This window comes from Strongyloides ratti, assembly GCF_001040885.1.
Source record: "Strongyloides ratti genome assembly S_ratti_ED321, chromosome : 2".
NCBI classification, from domain to species: Eukaryota; Metazoa; Nematoda; class Chromadorea; order Rhabditida; family Strongyloididae; genus Strongyloides; species Strongyloides ratti.
This window is the reverse complement of record NC_037308.1, coordinates 6,229,324-6,247,165: the sequence shown is the minus strand read 5'-3', so window position 1 is coordinate 6,247,165 and position 17,842 is coordinate 6,229,324. Positions and strand designations below refer to the sequence as shown.

Sequence of the window (17,842 nt, the reverse complement as noted above, 5' to 3'; positions counted from 1 at the left end):
ACAAAAAGCAAATAAATTTTAATTTTTTTAGTAAAAATATCAATAGTAAAATACTTGTTTAAAAAGTTTTTCATAACTTTTAAGTATTAACAAAACTAAAATAAACAAAAAAATTATTAGAAAATAACTTAGAATTAAATTTTGATAGGTATGATAAAAAGTTTCTAGTTAAAAATACAAACGTTTAAAAAATTCAACTTTTAATCTATGACAAAATGTTAAACTAAATTAACTGAAAGGATAATGCGTTTAAATGTTAATTTCATTTTTATCGAAAAACATTTTCGGACTTAGAAAAACTTAAATCTTTAAAAGTAATTTTTTTCTATTTTGATTTCATGATTTTATCAAATTATAATATTTACTCAAACGATTTTATGTTTTCAATGGCTAATTTTTTTTTTATAAAAAAATCTACTGTGGCAATGTAACATATAATTCTCTATTAATAATTTATTAAACTATATATGTATTACTGATATTTAAAGATAAATTGTAATTAATAAATTAAAATATCTCTAGGATATAATAAATATTAACTAGACAAAATTTAGACAACTTCAAATAATACTTTAGAAAACAAAAATTATTTACATGAATTAATTTACTGTAATAATAAAATTTAATACTTTATTTTTCACTGATTCTATTTATCATTACATATAAACTTTTAAAAATTATTCTTAATCGTGTTTTGAAAAAAAAAGATAACAAGAAATAGTATAATTATATAGCTTGATAAGATATTTTTACAAAACTGATTTTTATGTTTAGGCAATATTAAAATATCTAGTAATATTAAAAAAAAATTAAAATATTTTTAATAAATGATTAATCCAATTATATAATATTTTGCTTTTGTTGTATACATTAATTTAATGTCAAGAGGAAAAGACTTTTAAATATTATATGAAAAGAAAAGAAAAACTAGGTTTTTAATATGTGTGAAATTTTAAAAGTTTAAAATAAAAAAATCAAACTTTTCTTTAAAAATATTAATAATAATTATTGGTATAATCAAATTTTAATATTATAATTTTTATAATAAAAAACATTAGTATACATAATATTTATGTATTAATTTGTCATGTATTTTTTATGGAAAAAAATTTTTTGATATTAGAAAAAAATGATTATATTTTGTAACAATTTTAATCAATTCCCTATTAATAGTTTTAAACATAATAGCTTGTTAAATTTAATCTTTCCGAACTTTTAATAGTTAAAAGAAAGGTCAAGAGGGTAAAGTTACGTAAAAGTTTCTTTCATCTTCCTTCAATTACCTAAATTGGGAGTACTTTGTTTACACTAAATTGGCATTTAATATCAACATTAAAAAGGCATAAAAAGTATTTTTTAAACTCTCTCCATGTGCTAATCAAATGTTTAGTGGTTGCTTTTAAATGTTAACATATATATAGATATACATGAAGATGATAATATTATCTATTATTGTGTAACTTTTAGTCTAATCAAATAAAAAGACAACAAGTCCCATTTTGCAACAAACATTAAAATATTTTAAAGTTTATGTCTTCATTTATGATATCCCCTCTATTCCATACCTAATTAGAAAACCAAGTTTACAAAATATATTTTAATCAGTTTTAGAACTTTTAATGTAATTGTAATGGGAATTTTAAAAGCAATTTATATAGAAAAAAAAATATTAGTTATACAAAAGAGATGTTTTCTTTCTTATTTTTATATTATCATTAAAACTATACATTTTTTAGTTAATTGTCATCATCTTCATCAGTATCATTCTCATCTATTCCTTGAATATTTTCTAAATGAGTTGCTGCTTCAATACTTTTTTTATGCATTCCTAATAACCATGGAGCTGGACTTTCTTTAATATCATCTGTTATATTAGAATTACTACTTTTTGTTATTGTTTCGGGTAATGGAAGAGAATGTCTAACCATTGCTCCATATAAACCATACTCTGCCATTATTGTAGATTTTCCCCATGTTTTTTCAGTTTTCCTCCATTTTGCTCTCCTATTCTGAAACCAAACTTGAATTCTATCTTCAGGAAGATCAGTTTTAGCAGATATATGTTCACGAGCATAAACATCAGGATAATGAGCATCTTGAAATGCTTTTTCTAATTCATCAACTTGTTGTTGTGTAAAAATAGTCCTATGCCTACGTTTTTTCTTTTTTGAAACCCCACCACAACTATTAGAAGAGGATGTTGTATCATTGGTAAAACTTTTGTTACTTCTCATCTCATTTTTTATAGTTGTTGATGTAATATCTTCAATCATAAGGTTACTTAAAGATGAAGAAGAGGGAGAATTCATATTATAAATTCTATTACAATTTCCTGGAAACAAAAGAAAATTATAAAAAGGACTTTTTATACTAAAGTTAAAAGAAATATAATATTATAAAACATTGATAAAATTTAATTTCCAACTATTAACACATTCAAAGGAAATTATTTAGAAATAAAAAAAATATATAAAATAACACCTACCATCATACATACTGAATCCATGTACATTTCCATTAATATTACTATTTCCACTACAACCATATTCAAATGGATTTGATATGAAACTATTTATCGTACCATTAAGACGATTCTCATGCATTACATGTGGATTATTCATATTTCCTAAATTATGTGTATTTATAAAATTTCCATCAAAAATTTGTTGATTAGTAGTAGTTGAAAAAAAATTATTATTTGTAGAGTAATTATTTATATTTGAGTTAGAATAATTTTCTAAAACCATATTAGATGAATTTGTTGAATTTCCATTATTAATATGATTAGTTATACCACCAGCTAAACCTAAAATTTCATGTATTGCAAATGGTGCTGCAGCTTTTGCAGCATTATAAGCAAATTGACTTAAAGAATATCCACTAGATAAATTATCATTTGTTGTTATAGCTGATGGTGGCATCATAACATGATTAGCATCATTAATAGAAGAGGTTGTTGATGTTGTAGAGGATATTGTAGCAGTAGACGACATAATATTGCCGGAGTTTTTAATATTACCAGCTAATGATGTAGTATGTGAAGGTTGAGGTTGGCAAGTTGCAAGCATCAATAAGAATCGTTTTAAATAATGAATGGTAATAAAGATTCTTTCAACTTATTCTTTCTTATATATTATTACAGTACACCCCCATTGGTATTACTAAAAGAGATGTAAAGTCCTATATATCAAGGCGGAACTTTATTATTTTCAAATTAGTTTTAATTTAAAACTACATGCTGGTTTATATATACATATATGTATATATATATATATATATTAAATATATAAATTTTAAAGATATACATTTTGTTAAAAAAGGAGGAGTTTTATAGAAAACCTTAAAATGATTCTTGTTAATTTTTTGAATACAACTATCTCATCACTTTGGAGAAGCGGTAAAAATACATGACAAGTAGAGAATTATATTTCAATTTGTTTAACTTATTTTTATTTAAAAATTTAACTAAATTATAAAATATAAATAATTGGTATATACAGAAAATTAAATATAAGAAGAAAAAAAATAAAACTATTTTTGAATAAATGAAAATGTTATATTATATTTAACTAATGATAATTAAAATATTCTCACAAGTTTATTATTACAATTCATTTAATTAATAAAAGAAATCATTTTATTACATGTATTAAAAGATGTTAAATGACTTATAGAGAGAATATTGGAATGGCAATTAACTATTCTTATATCAATTGTTTTAGTAATAATTAAAAATCTCAATTATTAAAATATTTATAATGTAACTTTTGTATAGTAAAAGTCGTTTAAACAATTTATTAACAGTACCATATACATAATTTTAATGAAAATACATATTTATTTTCATATATGTTATTAAAATGTTCATAAGTTGATTTATCTAAATAATGCATTGCAATTATCTTCTTAACATTTATTCTTTAATAATTGAGAAAAGAATAAATTTTATTTTTAACAAATTGCCTAAATTAAGAATCACCAACAAAAATATATGGGAAATAATGAGGTTGATAAGTATTATTCTGTTTTCTTTAATTGCCTTAATTATTATTTACATTTAATATATACTGTAAAAATAAAGAAACAATTGTAATTTAAATATTAATACATATTTCTTTTTTTTAATATTTTCATACTGTATATATTTTTATAACAAAAATGTGTAGAAATATATGGCATGGCAAAATTATTATAATATTAAAAAATAACAATGTCCTGTAATATTATTACACTTTATTTTCACCTTATGATTTTCAGCTGCAAAATTGTGTAATATGAAGACCTTAATATGAACTGTTATAACTCTAAAATGTTGGTAATTTTCCAATTACAATAATTATTTAATTTGTTGCTTCCGTAATCGAGAATGTTTCTTTACTAATTTTATTACACTTAATTATTAAAAAAAAAGGAATATCCTAACCTTGAAAGAATGTAATACAATAAATAATTTTAACTTATCAGGTTATTACACTTATTATTTAATCAATGTACTTTTATTAATTAAATAACAATAGTTGCTAATTTGATATTTGTTAGTTAATTAAAAAGAAACAACAGATCTTGTAAGGTCAAAGAAGATAAAAAAATTAAGTATTAATTATAGTTAATTTTTTAACTATCTTTTTTTTTTTATACATTATATATTTTTTTTAAATATATTTTAAAAGAATATCATTATGATATTAATTTTAAAAAGATAATATATTAATAAAAAAAAAAACAAATATAGTTTATAAATAAAATTAAAAAATTTCTTATTATATTAAACTATATCAATTGATAAACATTTATTAATTTATAAAAAAAAGTACAGTAATTTAGGTAATTATTGAGATGGATTTTTTTATTAAAAAATATATTGATACATCTAAAATATACTTGAATATATTTTATTCATTAGAAATATTTTTAACATCTATTAAAAAGAAATATTCAATCTTAATGGGAACTATTAGAACCTTGGGATAATGTTTTTTTTTATTCTAATTAATCATTTATTTCGAAATTATGAATTTACCAGATCATTGTTATCCTCAGACATCTGAAAATACTATCTCTAATGATATTGATAAGGAAAAAGATAAAAAAATTGTTTATAGAGTGGATTCAATTATATTATATATTAGATATAAGATAAATAAAATAGTAAGATATTCATTATTAAAATTATTTTTTACAAAAATGTTATAGAAAAATTGTTTTGAAAATGTTACAAAAAATTATTTATTTTGGTATTTGAAAAGAATATTTGCAATGAAACCTTTTAGAACTATTTATCATTTTATTCATGGTTTTTTCTATAAAATGTAAGTAAATGTCTATAATAATATTATTAGAAATTTTCAGAAAATTAATAATTGTTTCAAATGAAACAGAAAATATTCTATCTATTAATGAAGGAAGATTAAGTTATCCTTCTGGATCAGAAAATTGTACAAATGAGAATGAAGTTGTAATTAAAAATATTTGTTTATCTTCTAAAAAAATGTCAAGAAAATTAACAACAGAAGAAATAGAGAAGAGAAAAAGAAAAACAAAGTATAGTAAAGAATTGCTACAAGAATTATATGGAAGTACAGATAGTTATTCGTTAAGCGCTGATTCTGAAGAACAACAATATTTAAGAATGACCCAAACTGACATTTCATCAACATTCTCTGAACAGGCAATGAATAAGATAGCAGAAATGGAAGAAGAAATAAAAAGATTAAAAAGGCAAATGGAGATTGTCTGCCAATTAAAAACTTCACAAATAGAAATGGCACAAAATTTATTAAATAAAAAATTAAGTTCATCTTCAAGTGACTCATACATATTACTAGATGAAACAAATAATTCTGAGTATTTAATATCATTACCAAATGTTTACCCACCAACACCACCACCATTACCTTCTATTTCAATAGATTCATCAACTAGTGATTCTAACAGTAATGTGACAAATAATTGTAGTAAAACATTACGTACAAAAACATCTGGTTTTGATAATAACACATTACTTACAGAATTACAAAATATTAAGTTAAAACATATAGAACCAACAATGAAAAAAAAAAATTTTGGTTCTTTTTTAGAAGAAGCATTGTATGAAAAATTTAAAAATGTAAAATTAGAAGATTATTCTGACTCAGAGTATAGTTTAAGCGATTGGAGCGATTAATGATTATGTAATTAAAAAAAAATTAGTATATATTAAAATTATTTATTCTTTAATATAAATAATGAAAATATTATTAAATATATTTCAGTATTTCATTATTATATTAAAAATTTCCATTTAATCATATTTTATTTTTAAATTAATCTTTTTTTTCTGGACCATATAATACTTTATCCTTCTTCAATTCATTTAAATTGTCCTTCTCTTTATTAATTTTTCTTTTATTTTTTATTTCTTTTTGCCTTTTTTCTTCTATGACTATAGTTTTATACCATCTCATAAAAGTTAAAACAATTCTTATTGGTGTAACAATAATATCATAAATTATACCTATGATAAAAATACATATCATAATTAATGAAAAAATTCTAAGAAAATTTTGATAAATTATAATTATATTATACTTACATAAAAAATCCTGTCATCATATCATTTACATAATTTTTATCAGACTTATCAATAAATATTCTTTCATATGGATATAAATTTTGATTTTCTATACATTTTCTAACTCCATAACCAATATCAAATAATAAATTATGAAAAAAATTTGAAGAAGATGTTAAAAATTCTTTGTACTCCTCATCACATTTACATAATACAAAGAATAATAATAAAAAAAAATTTACACAATTTATTATTATATTCATTAATTAATTGTAACAATTTATGAAATAATTTTAATTTTTTTATTTATAATTATTTTTATTTTTCATATTTTTTAAATTATTATTTTTATTTTGTATATTATATTTATAATACCAAATATGTTATTATTTATATGGTAATCCTACAACGATTATTTAACTAAAGATCGATTAAAATTTTTACTGTTACAAAGTTTTAGTTTTTGTAACGTCATTGATATTATTATTTGATGTATATATGAAAACTATTTTTGTATGTTCAAAATATTATTTGATTAATATTAATTATTATGCCTTCAGAAAGTATTGATATAAATAATGATGATGATGTTGTTAATCTTTTAGAACATTATACAGATTTAGAAAATTGTTCTAAAGAAATTAATACAAAATTATCTAATATTCATAATAGTGTTGTTGAAGATTGTATTAATCAGGTAGAACGTCTTGTTGAACTTCATAATGAAATAAATAAATGTGATCAAATATTTGATGTAAATTTTTTTATTTTTTTTTTAATTATATAATATTTTATATAATTCTTAGTCTTTAGAAAATACATTATCATCATTTCTAATTCAACTTGGAACAATTGGATATGATATGCAATCATTGCAAACAGAATCTACATCTATAAATCAACAATTAGATAATTTACAATCTGTTAGAAATCATTTATCAAAATTTATTGAACAAGTATCTGTATCTCCCAAAATAATATCAACCATAACGGAGTCAGACTGTAATGAACCAGTTTTTATTGAATCACTTATACAACTTCAACAGCAAATACATTTTATTAAATCTCAAGAATATTTAGAAGCTAAATCAATTAATGAAGTTAAAATAGTTGTTGAAAATTTAAAAAATACAGCTATATTAAAAATTAGAGAATGGATATTAACAAAAATAAATAGTATGAAAAAACCATTATCAAATTATCAAATAATTCAAAATGCTTTACTTAAAAATAAGTATTTTTATGAATTTTTGGTGGCAAATGATAAAAGAATTGCTAAACAAATTAAGGAAGAGTACATTGATACTGTATCAAAAATGTTTTATTCTTATTTTAAAACATATACATCAAGATTATTTAAAATTCAAACAGAAGCAGCTACAAAAGATGACTTATTAGGTTTTGAAGATTCTAAACCACGTCTTATTTCATCTGTTTTATCATTAGGAAAAGGACCACCAACTAAAATTAAATCATCTGTCTTTAGTTTAGCTGGAAGGCATTCATTACTAACAATGGATCTTATATCACCAATTATTGTACCACATGTCTGCCAACAAATGAATGAAAGTGTAGAGTTTGAAAGAATTTTTAGAAGTGTTCAATATAGTTTAGTAGATCATGCTAGTTATGAATATCTTTTTTCGGCTGATTTCTTTTTGATTGCAGGAGAAAATTTAGTAGAACATTTCAGTCAAGTTATGGGTAAAAGTATTGGATATTTCAGTCAATTTTTTAGTGATAAAATACAATCTAATCATGATGCAATATCATTATATATTTGTATTTGTTTATGTAAAAAATTAAGACAACTACTCATTGAAAGAGAAATTAATAGTTTTGATGGTTATTGGCATAGTTTAGAACAAATTATATGGTCCCGATTTGAGAAAGTAATGTCAAACCATAATGAAAGTTTAAGAAATTATGATCTTAGCAAAACAAATTTTACTCAAAAAAAACAATCAACTGATTGTATTAAACCTCATCATGTTATACGACGATACGCAGAAATGACATCAGCACTAATATATTGTGGTAAATTAACAGATCCTAGTTTGGATGTTCGTTTACATGAATGTTTATCTAAACAACAAAAAGAAATAGAATTATTTATTTCTAGATATTGTTCACAACTTTCACCAAAAGAAAAGTTATTTTTTTCTATAAATAATTATGATATGATAACATCTGTTTTAATTGAAGCACATTGTAGTGATGCTAGAGAACGTGATTTATTTGAAAATTTAAGACAAGAATGTGTGGAGGTATATGTAGAAGAAATATTAAAAGAATACTTTCAAGAACTTGTTACATTTGTTAAACATACAGAATTATTAATAAGTAAAGATAATGTGGAGGAATTAAAGAAAAATAAAGAAAATTTAAAAAAAGTAGTTAATAATTTTAATAGTATGTGGAAACAAAATATAGATAAAATAAACAAAGAAATACTAGATAGTTTTTCTAATTTTAAAAATGGTACTAATATTCTTCAATTCACTTTTTCTCATTTTATTCAATACTACCAGAAATTGACAAAAATTTGTAGTCATAAAGCTTTTGACAATGATAAAAATAGCAATAATTTATTAAACATTCACCAAATAATGATTGAATTAAAGAAATATAAACCCATATTTTAGATTTTTTTTTTATTATATATTAAATAAATATTTAAAATAGTTTATATAAACATTAAATTTATAATTTTTACATTTTTAATGTAACATATAGATTGTATAAAATAATCAGAGGTAATGTCTCAAAAAGAAGTTATGGTGAAACATTGAATGAAGCACTTTAGCATTTGTCAACTTTTACATTTAACTAGTTTTCAGTAAAGCGTTTTTTTTTTTTTTTTGATATTGTTTATTATAAAAAAATATTTAAAATTAATAGGAAAAAAAAAGGATTGGTAAAGTCTCTATGAAACGACCAATTTTAAATACAGTTCCTCAAACTCATTATGACAATGAAATGTCAGAATATTTCTTAGTTAGTGAGTTATTTTTATTTTTTTACTATTATTCTAATATTATATCAATATTTAATATTACAATTTATAGACGAATTTGAACAATCTAAATCACAAAAAGAAAGATTGATACGTGAATGTAATTCTATATTAAAATTTCATGAAGTACGATACCGTGCAGCATTAAATTTTGATGATTACAAAAATTGGAATTGTTATATTATAGGACCACCCGGTACTCCCTATGAAGGAGGAATATTTTTTTTTAGAATTGAATTTGATGAGGAAGGTTATCCACAAAAAGCTCCTAGAGTTTTTTTTGAAACAAGAATTGACCATCCATGTATATTTGTTGATGGTGAGGTACGTTTCTGGAATGAATGGTGGAATTCAAAAATGCAAGCATTAGATATTTTTAAACAACTTGATATACTTATGATTGATTTTAATAAATTTGTTATTCAAAAAGAATGGGGAAATGTTAATAAAGGTGATACTTTATTAGAAGAAAGGCGTTTAAAAGCTTCAGTATTTACAAAACGTTATGCGGCATATAAATAAAAGTTTTTTTTTTAAAATTTTATTTTTTTAATTATATTAATTCGTCAATAATACGAAAACTAATATTTTATATTTTAATAGTTTTTTTTTTTTAACTAATTGTATTTAGGAAATGAATAAACTTGTTAAGTTAGAAATTGACATTAAAAGAAATTCAAATTCTGTAGATTGCTATTTTGATAAAGATACAAAAACAATTTTTTTCAATGCAAATTTTGGTGAATTAACATCAGCTGTTGGACCGGATGACTGGATGAGAAATACATCAGTAGAAATTTCTCAAAAAATATCATTAGAAGATTTTTTAAGAATTATCTTAAGTAAAGATTTTACAGAAGATGAGCTGTCTAATAAGTCTCTTAGTGAGTTATTATGTATGAACAATAAAGTGGAGAAACTTTTTCAAGATAAACTTTAATTTATTACAAATTCATCAATTGCATATTTTAAAAAGCGTATTATTTTATGTAGTATTTAACTCAAATCTCAATAATACAATATATTATAAACATGAAAATTATCCCTACAATTAATTTAATAAATAAACCAAGCCAAGATTGACGTAATCTTGAAATTAATTCATCTACCATTTCAAATGTTTCTTCAATGTCACCATTATTATCAATGATAAAGTTAGCACGTTCCTTTTTTAATTTAAGTGGCATTTGAGCATTTATTTTGTTTGTAGCTTCAATTCTTGTAATATTGTCTCTTTTCATTAATCTATTTGCTTGAATTTCACTATCACAAGATACTACAACAATTTTTTGAACAAATCTTGCCATTCCACTTTCAAAAAGTAAAGGAATATCAAGTATTAAAAATTGATGACCCTTAAAAAATGCTTTAATAATTTCCCAGATAATTTTTTTTCTAATTGACGGATGTGTTATAGAATTAAGGAGTTTTCTTGTTCCACTGTCTCTGAAGATATGTTCCGCCATCTTTTCTCTATTTAATTCACCAGTTTCAGAGTCAAAAAAAGATGCATCAAATGTTTCTCTTAATTTTCTATGAACTGATGTACCATTTTTGACTACTTCTCTTGCTATAACATCAGCATCTACTACTGGAATATTAAAATTTTTCATGTATTTTGATACTGTTGATTTACCAGTAGCAATTCCACCTGTCAAACCCACTAAAAACATGTTTTTTTTTTAAATATTGTTTATATTCTGCAATGTTAAGAAAGTATAAAATATTTGAATGAAAAATAAATATAGAGGGTAATAAAAATGCTCCACTATATATTTTTATATTTTCTTATAATAATCATATTCTTTTTATATATGAAATCAATCAATTTTATTGTTTTACGGAGATTTCTCATTAAATATTTTTAAATTAAATGAAGATAACAATATAATTGATTTTTGATAACAAATTTTAAGGTAAGTAAAATTTAAACAAAAAAACATACTATTCCTATTTAAAAAGTATAAAAAATAACTATAAAATATTTAATTAAATGTATACATTAAAATTATGTGTTTTAAAAAAAAAATTTTATATATAAGTAAAATTTTATATATGGTTTGAAACAATTATTAGTAGCGGCAAATATTATACATACAACTATATACATATTTTTTATATAACATATTCCAAAATTCCATATCTCTAACTGTTCCTTTTTTTTTTTGTCCTTTATAATAATATTTTAAATATAAACTTTGACAGACAATTTTGTATACTATATTCAATCTTGTCCATACCAATCACTTCTTTCTCTCCTTTTTTTTTTTTTGCTTTACCTTAAATATGAAACTTTTTTTTTTTTGTCATCCTTCAGCAACAAAATAATATAATAACTTTAATATGGTGTTTTTAAATCACAATATTAATAAAAAAAATTCTTTGCTTTTGATATATTAAAATATTGGATGTTAGAAATTATTTTTTTTTTTATATATACATAATAGTTAGTTTTAGTAATTTCATTTAAATATTTAAGCATCTCAATCCTAATTTGTTTTTTCAAATTACAGCATATAAAATATATTATTAATAATAACAGAGGTATTTTCATTTTTTTTTTGTGGCACTTGTCAAGTAATATTTAAAATGCTGGAATAGTTACAGAAGTTAAGTATATTTGTTTTTTGGGTTATAATTAGTTAATAAATATACATACATATACAAAATTTATATGCATATATAATTTAAACAATAAAACATTGTACTCATTTTTTTTTTCGTTGTAGTGAAGTCATTACTTTGCTAAAGCACTAGACATCATACTTGTATTCAGTGAAACTGATGGTGGTGGTGTCCCCGTTGGAAAGACACTCTGCCCTAAATTTGGACTATTCATGTTAACTGAATTTTGAGGAAGGTATCCTTGCATTAATTGATTTACCTGAAATTGTTGTTGACTTCGAAGAATATTTGTCAATTGGCTCTGAAGACCAGCACTATTCTCCAACTGATTTGCTAACATCAATTGAGCTAATAGTGATGCTTGTTGTTCAGAGAACGCCTGAGATGATGATGATACTTGAACTTGGGGTATTGATTGAAGTTGATTATTACGTTCTAATTGTGCTAAGTGAGCTGCAGCGAATAAATCCCTCATTTGAGAATCTATTTGATTTATTGAATTTAATTGATTAATTGTATTTGGCAAAGATGGTGTCCCAGTAGCAGATCCACGAGACATTAAAAATTGAGATTGTAGATTCGTAGATAATCCTTGAAGATTAACATTACTTACAGGTGTCACAGCTGCTGAGAAAGGTGCCGTTGAGGAGGCACGCGGAGAGTTGTCTGTTGATGAAGGTTTACTAAATCCTGTTCCAGACAAAGTATTATTTAAATTATTTGTTACATTATTATTAGACAAGGAGGTTGTTGCCATAGCAGCAGCACGAGCAATATCTTGAGCAATTTTAAGATTAGTTAAACTTTGTTGGGCAGAGGAATTAATAGTGTTGCTATTTAATTGTTGTAATGGATTTGAGATACTAGTTTCAACATTTGATACAGAATTTCTGTTATTAAATGATGACAAAGGATTATTATTTTGAAGATTGTTAGAAAGTGTTCGTGATTCAGGTCTTGTAGCAACAGGTGGTATAACTCTATTCAATGCAGCATTTTTAATTTGACTATGAAGTTCATCATTTGTTGAGATTGTTGTAGTTGAAAAATTAGAGGAAGGAGTAGATGAAGAGGTGACTAGAGAAAGTGTGGTATTATTAGGAAGATTAAGACTACTTGTAATAGAAGATGAAGTTTTTGGAGTCATGGCAGTGTTAACTATATTAGAAGTAGATGAACTACAATTCTGATTACTTAGTAAATTAGTAGCTTGTTGTTGTACTGGAGTTGATGAATTAGTATATGTTTGTTGTTGTGCTTGTCCGCTTAAAGGAGTTGAAGATGGAGTTCCTGGAACAGGAGAAAGAACCGGAGACAAAACACTGGACGATGATGTTCCATTATTTGATAATTGTAATTGATCAGGATTCTGTATTGCTACTTGTTGATTCGTACTTGGAGAACTGCTATTAGTAATAATAACAGGTGTTCCACTTCTAACTAATGGTTGTATACTATTTGAAGTAGAAGGATTATGTGTATTTGATTGTGGAGTAGATGTTCTTCTAGATTCTTCCTTCTTTTCTAAAGAAATAGTATTTGTTGATACAGTTACTTTTGAAACTTGTGGTTGTTGTAATGTCATTTTTAATCTATTATTAACAGTTGTAAGATGTTCTAATCGTTTTTGAAGTTGAGTTTCTTTTTGACTCATATTTTCATTTTCTTTTTGTAATTCTTGTAATAATGTTAATAATTGACTAACATCACATGGAGCTTTAGAAAGTAAGAAAGTATGTCCACGATTAAATTGTTTCTCTAATAAATCTTCTAATGTAGAGGTAGATTGATTAGTAGAAGTAGTACTTGTAACAATAGAATTTGCAGAAGAATGACTTTCATGTACCATATTATTAGAAATTGTAGCAGTTATTGAGGCTTCAATTTTATCTTCAGTTGACATTGGAAGACAACTACTAGAATTTGTTAGTGATATTGAATTTCTTTTTATACTATTACTCCTCTCTCTTGGAAAATTAAATTCAGCCTTTACTTCTCTACCATTATAATCACTATTATTACCGGGTTGTGGGACAGGTGAGGTAGTAGCTGATGACTGTCTTTTTAAATCAATTCCTGTATTCATGACAGCTGCAGCTGCTGCAGCTTTCCTTTTTTCAATAGTTTCTCTATATATTTCTGACACGGTATCCTCGACAACGTGTTTACATAAATCTTCTAACTCTTCAACACTTTCTTTTTCATTCTTACTACTATTATTTAGACCATTATATGATGATGATGATGATGATGTCACGGACATTGTTGTATTCATTAATGAACCATTTTTATAAATTTTTGACTTTCTAGATAATTTTACACCGTTTGAATTGATTAATGGAGAGATAGCACTACTATTTAGTCTTACAGATAAATGTTCATTTTTGTCAATTTTTAATTTTTTTTCATCACTACTACCAGAAGTGAATACTGTATCATAATTTCTTCGTTTCAAAGCAGCTTTTGTTTGTCCTTGATATGAATACGATACTGGAGATGGTTCACTATCGCAGGAAGGATAAAGAGTACCATCAATAATTAATTGATTTTTGGTGTCATAATCACTGTTTATACTGGCAGATGATGGCGAACTAAGAGCAGAAGTAGGTAATTTTAGTGAACTTCCATTAAATCCTACTTTTGATATACATTTTTCTAAGTTACTTGTAACAACTGTTAATTCTTTTTGTGTTGGTGTCACATTAGGTGAAATATAAACAGAATTTGGTATAATACTGTTATTTTTTTTATGAGTTAATTCAATATTTGATGGCAAATGTATGATAGAATCCTTAGGACTACTAGCTGATGATGACGTTTCTGTAGGTGTGGTACTTGGAACATAATTATGTACAGAATTTGAAGATCCTAAATTATTTGCTTTTGAAATACTATTACTTGAAATATTCGTTAATGTATTTTTATTGTACCTTTCAACTATATATTCGTCATCACTTTGTTGTCGTCTTCGATCCTCTACAACTATTTGAGATTCTTTCTTCCCAGTGTCATATGACTTTACTGTTTTAGGCAAATTGTACGATTCATAATCTTTTAACGAACCGGTAGAAACTTTATGATGAGAATGACTGTCATTTGAAAAAGATGTATTAAAATGGTTTTTTACTATTTTTTTGGACCCAACAGTCATATCATTTTTTGTACAAAAACCTGATGTTGATGAGGTCGTTGGGAATTGTTGAGATGAATACTTTAATTTATGCATGTGATCGAAATTACTACTGTCAGATGAATTTTCATTACCAAAATGTAAACTTTTTTTTTCTTTATGAACCGGTGTAGTTGATGGCGTTATATCTAAATATCCATTTTCATTGGAAGCAGGACTATCCCTATTTACTGTAAAAGGTGATTCACCCCATTTAAATGCAGGGATTACTTTTATATTTGGATCAAGTTTGGCCTTTTTAATATGTGATCTACAATAACCACAATATTTTACATTTTTTGATTGACCTCCCTCTTCACAAAGTAAACCGAATTTTTGAGCACATGAAACATGAAACGTTTTTTTACAGCCACTTTTGTTACATGGCATACATGCACCAACATCTCGACTGTTTTTGTTACCATAATCATCACATAAATAACAAGGCCTACTATATCTATCAAAAGGAACATCCTTCAAAATCACTGGTTCCATCGAATGAACATTACCAAATCGTACTTCAGGAATATAAAGAGCACAAATGACATGTGACCATTTTTTATCATGCGTTTGTTTTAACGCACCAGTACTGTAGGGGCATAATTCACATTTAGGATCATTTAACAATTGCTCCGTTGATGGATCTGCATTAACTAACCAAGAAGGTATTTTTTCTTTATCTAAAGCATATAGTAACCTTAATGCATAAGTACATTTTGAACAAAACCATTCAGCCTCTGGTACATCAATGATTCCATAACATCCTTGAAAAAATAATTACTTTATAAAAGTACAAAATATAGTTACCTTGATGAACTGCAACATCACAATTAGGTCCATCACAATATATTAAAGGATTGTCTGTCCATCCATTTTCTTCAGAACAAACACAACATCCAGAAATCATTTCTTTTTCTTTTGGCTTACAACCAGAAGGAATAAGTGATGCTACAGAGGGACTTCCATCACTTTTTTGTTCTTTATTACCATCCATAGATTACAAATAAAACTAAACTTTACTACACCCCTTATTCTGTTAAGTATTTTGATCTACAAAAACGTATGTATTTATATTTTCTTATAGATTGAAAAAAAATAAAAATAAATAGTAGCCTTCTTTTTTTGTTAAAGTAGAAAATATACAGTAAATTTTTTACTCCAAAATATCATAATATTACAGTTATGAAATAATTTTCTTTGGACAGCTCAAGATGTCTGAAAATAAAAAAAAAAATAAAAGTAAATAATATAAAATATAAAAGAAATAGAAATTAAATTATTTTGTGAGAAAACGATATAAAAAAACAAAAAATAATTTTTCTAATTATTTAAATTAATCTTCTTTATTTCCTTTTATTTCATTAATCTTTTGTTAAAATAAACGTTACTACAGGGTCCAAAATATATATATATATATTTTTTTTTATAGCAAAAATAACACTTTAACCTTGTCAGTTATATTCATAAAATTATATCAATATTTAATATTTTTATAATATCACTGTTTTTATAGAAATATATATATATATAATACCATACAATATGCTTTCTTCTTTTTTTTTTTTTTTAAATAACGCATATTTATATATATATATACTCTCTATATAATTTAGTAGAATATTATTCATATTGATTAAAAGAATAGATGAGATAAAACTATACAAGAATCCATAATAAATAAGCAACATATAATAGAGTGCAGTTATATGGAAGAAGGACAAGATATAGGAGATAAATATAAAAATGCTTATAGTAAAGTAAAATATATAAAAGCTGTCTTCAATCTTTGGTGTTATCAGTGACTAAACAAGAGAAGAGTCATTTGTATATCCAAACAAAAATATAATAAACTATTTGGGGGATCCTAATATTATTGAGGGTAGATAAAAATTATTTATATAATATTTATATATATATATTAAAATTATATACAATTTATCTCTATAATAAAGAAGAAAAAAAAACGAAGACCAAAATAAGAAGAATAAGGGTGGCGTAGAACACATAAGAAGAAATAAATACGTACATAGGGTATTTTACATCAAAATAATTATTATTTTAGGCTACAAAAAAAATTTTTATATAAAAATATACGTTAAAGAATATTAAAATGTGGTAAGTATAAAAGTAATGTGAAAGATTATGGGTAAAAAAAAAGTTGTAGATTTAAATATACTATTTTACATTTTATTCTATACGTTCGATATACAATATATAAAGGTTATACATTACTAACGGTAAAAAAAGCGAGACAAATTGTGTTTTGGTATTATATAATTTTATATAAAAACAAGTAAAAAAAATTAAAATAAACTACTCTGTTCATATATATATATATTTTAGATAGTTATTACACAATATAATGTATATAAAAGCATTAATTTGTAATATTAAAACAAATGAAAAACTTAAAATAATAATAATAATTTATTAAAGAAAATTAAAAAAAAAAACAAATATAAATTGACCATAAAAACAACAT

At 23.7% G+C, this 17,842-nt stretch overlaps 6 protein-coding genes across 6 annotated transcripts; 2 read left to right on the top strand and 4 right to left on the bottom strand.

The window, feature by feature from the left end:
- Positions 1-1,736: 1,736 nt before the first annotated feature.
- On the bottom strand, positions 1,737-3,068 carry SRAE_2000198000 (Homeobox domain and Homeodomain-like and CVC domain-containing protein; the record flags this gene model as incomplete). Its single annotated transcript, XM_024652995.1, has 2 exons — positions 1,737-2,332; positions 2,486-3,068. 2 exons carry the CDS (start codon positions 3,066-3,068, stop codon positions 1,737-1,739), a joined length of 1,179 nt encoding a protein of 392 aa, XP_024506516.1.
- Positions 3,069-5,010: 1,942 nt separating this feature from the next.
- SRAE_2000197900 (Mitochondrial fission regulator 1 family-containing protein) lies at positions 5,011-6,163 on the top strand (the record flags this gene model as incomplete). Its single annotated transcript, XM_024652994.1, has 3 exons — positions 5,011-5,148; positions 5,194-5,309; positions 5,350-6,163. The coding sequence occupies 3 exons, from the start codon at positions 5,011-5,013 to the stop codon at positions 6,161-6,163; spliced, it is 1,068 nt and encodes a 355-aa protein (XP_024506515.1).
- A 139-nt stretch (positions 6,164-6,302) lies between these two features.
- On the bottom strand, positions 6,303-6,813 carry SRAE_2000197800 (Hypothetical protein; the record flags this gene model as incomplete). The annotated part of the gene is made up of 2 exons (XM_024652993.1): positions 6,303-6,531; positions 6,572-6,813. 2 exons carry the CDS (start codon positions 6,811-6,813, stop codon positions 6,303-6,305), a joined length of 471 nt encoding a protein of 156 aa, XP_024506514.1.
- A 287-nt stretch (positions 6,814-7,100) lies between these two features.
- Positions 7,101-10,506, top strand: SRAE_2000197700 (Vacuolar protein sorting-associated protein 52 homolog; the record flags this gene model as incomplete). Its single annotated transcript, XM_024652992.1, has 5 exons — positions 7,101-7,304; positions 7,357-8,904; positions 9,452-9,551; positions 9,619-9,890; positions 10,198-10,506. 5 exons carry the CDS (start codon positions 7,101-7,103, stop codon positions 10,504-10,506), a joined length of 2,433 nt encoding a protein of 810 aa, XP_024506513.1.
- Positions 10,507-10,567: 61 nt separating this feature from the next.
- Positions 10,568-11,239, bottom strand: SRAE_2000197600 (Dephospho-CoA kinase; the record flags this gene model as incomplete). The annotated part of the gene is made up of 2 exons (XM_024652991.1): positions 10,568-11,157; positions 11,203-11,239. The coding sequence occupies 2 exons, from the start codon at positions 11,237-11,239 to the stop codon at positions 10,568-10,570; spliced, it is 627 nt and encodes a 208-aa protein (XP_024506512.1).
- Positions 11,240-12,303: 1,064 nt separating this feature from the next.
- Positions 12,304-16,354, bottom strand: SRAE_2000197500 (Zinc finger, PHD-type domain and Zinc finger, FYVE/PHD-type domain and Zinc finger, RING/FYVE/PHD-type domain and Zinc finger, PHD-finger domain-containing protein; the record flags this gene model as incomplete). The annotated part of the gene is made up of 2 exons (XM_024652990.1): positions 12,304-16,124; positions 16,168-16,354. The coding sequence occupies 2 exons, from the start codon at positions 16,352-16,354 to the stop codon at positions 12,304-12,306; spliced, it is 4,008 nt and encodes a 1,335-aa protein (XP_024506511.1).
- Positions 16,355-17,842: the final 1,488 nt, after the last annotated feature.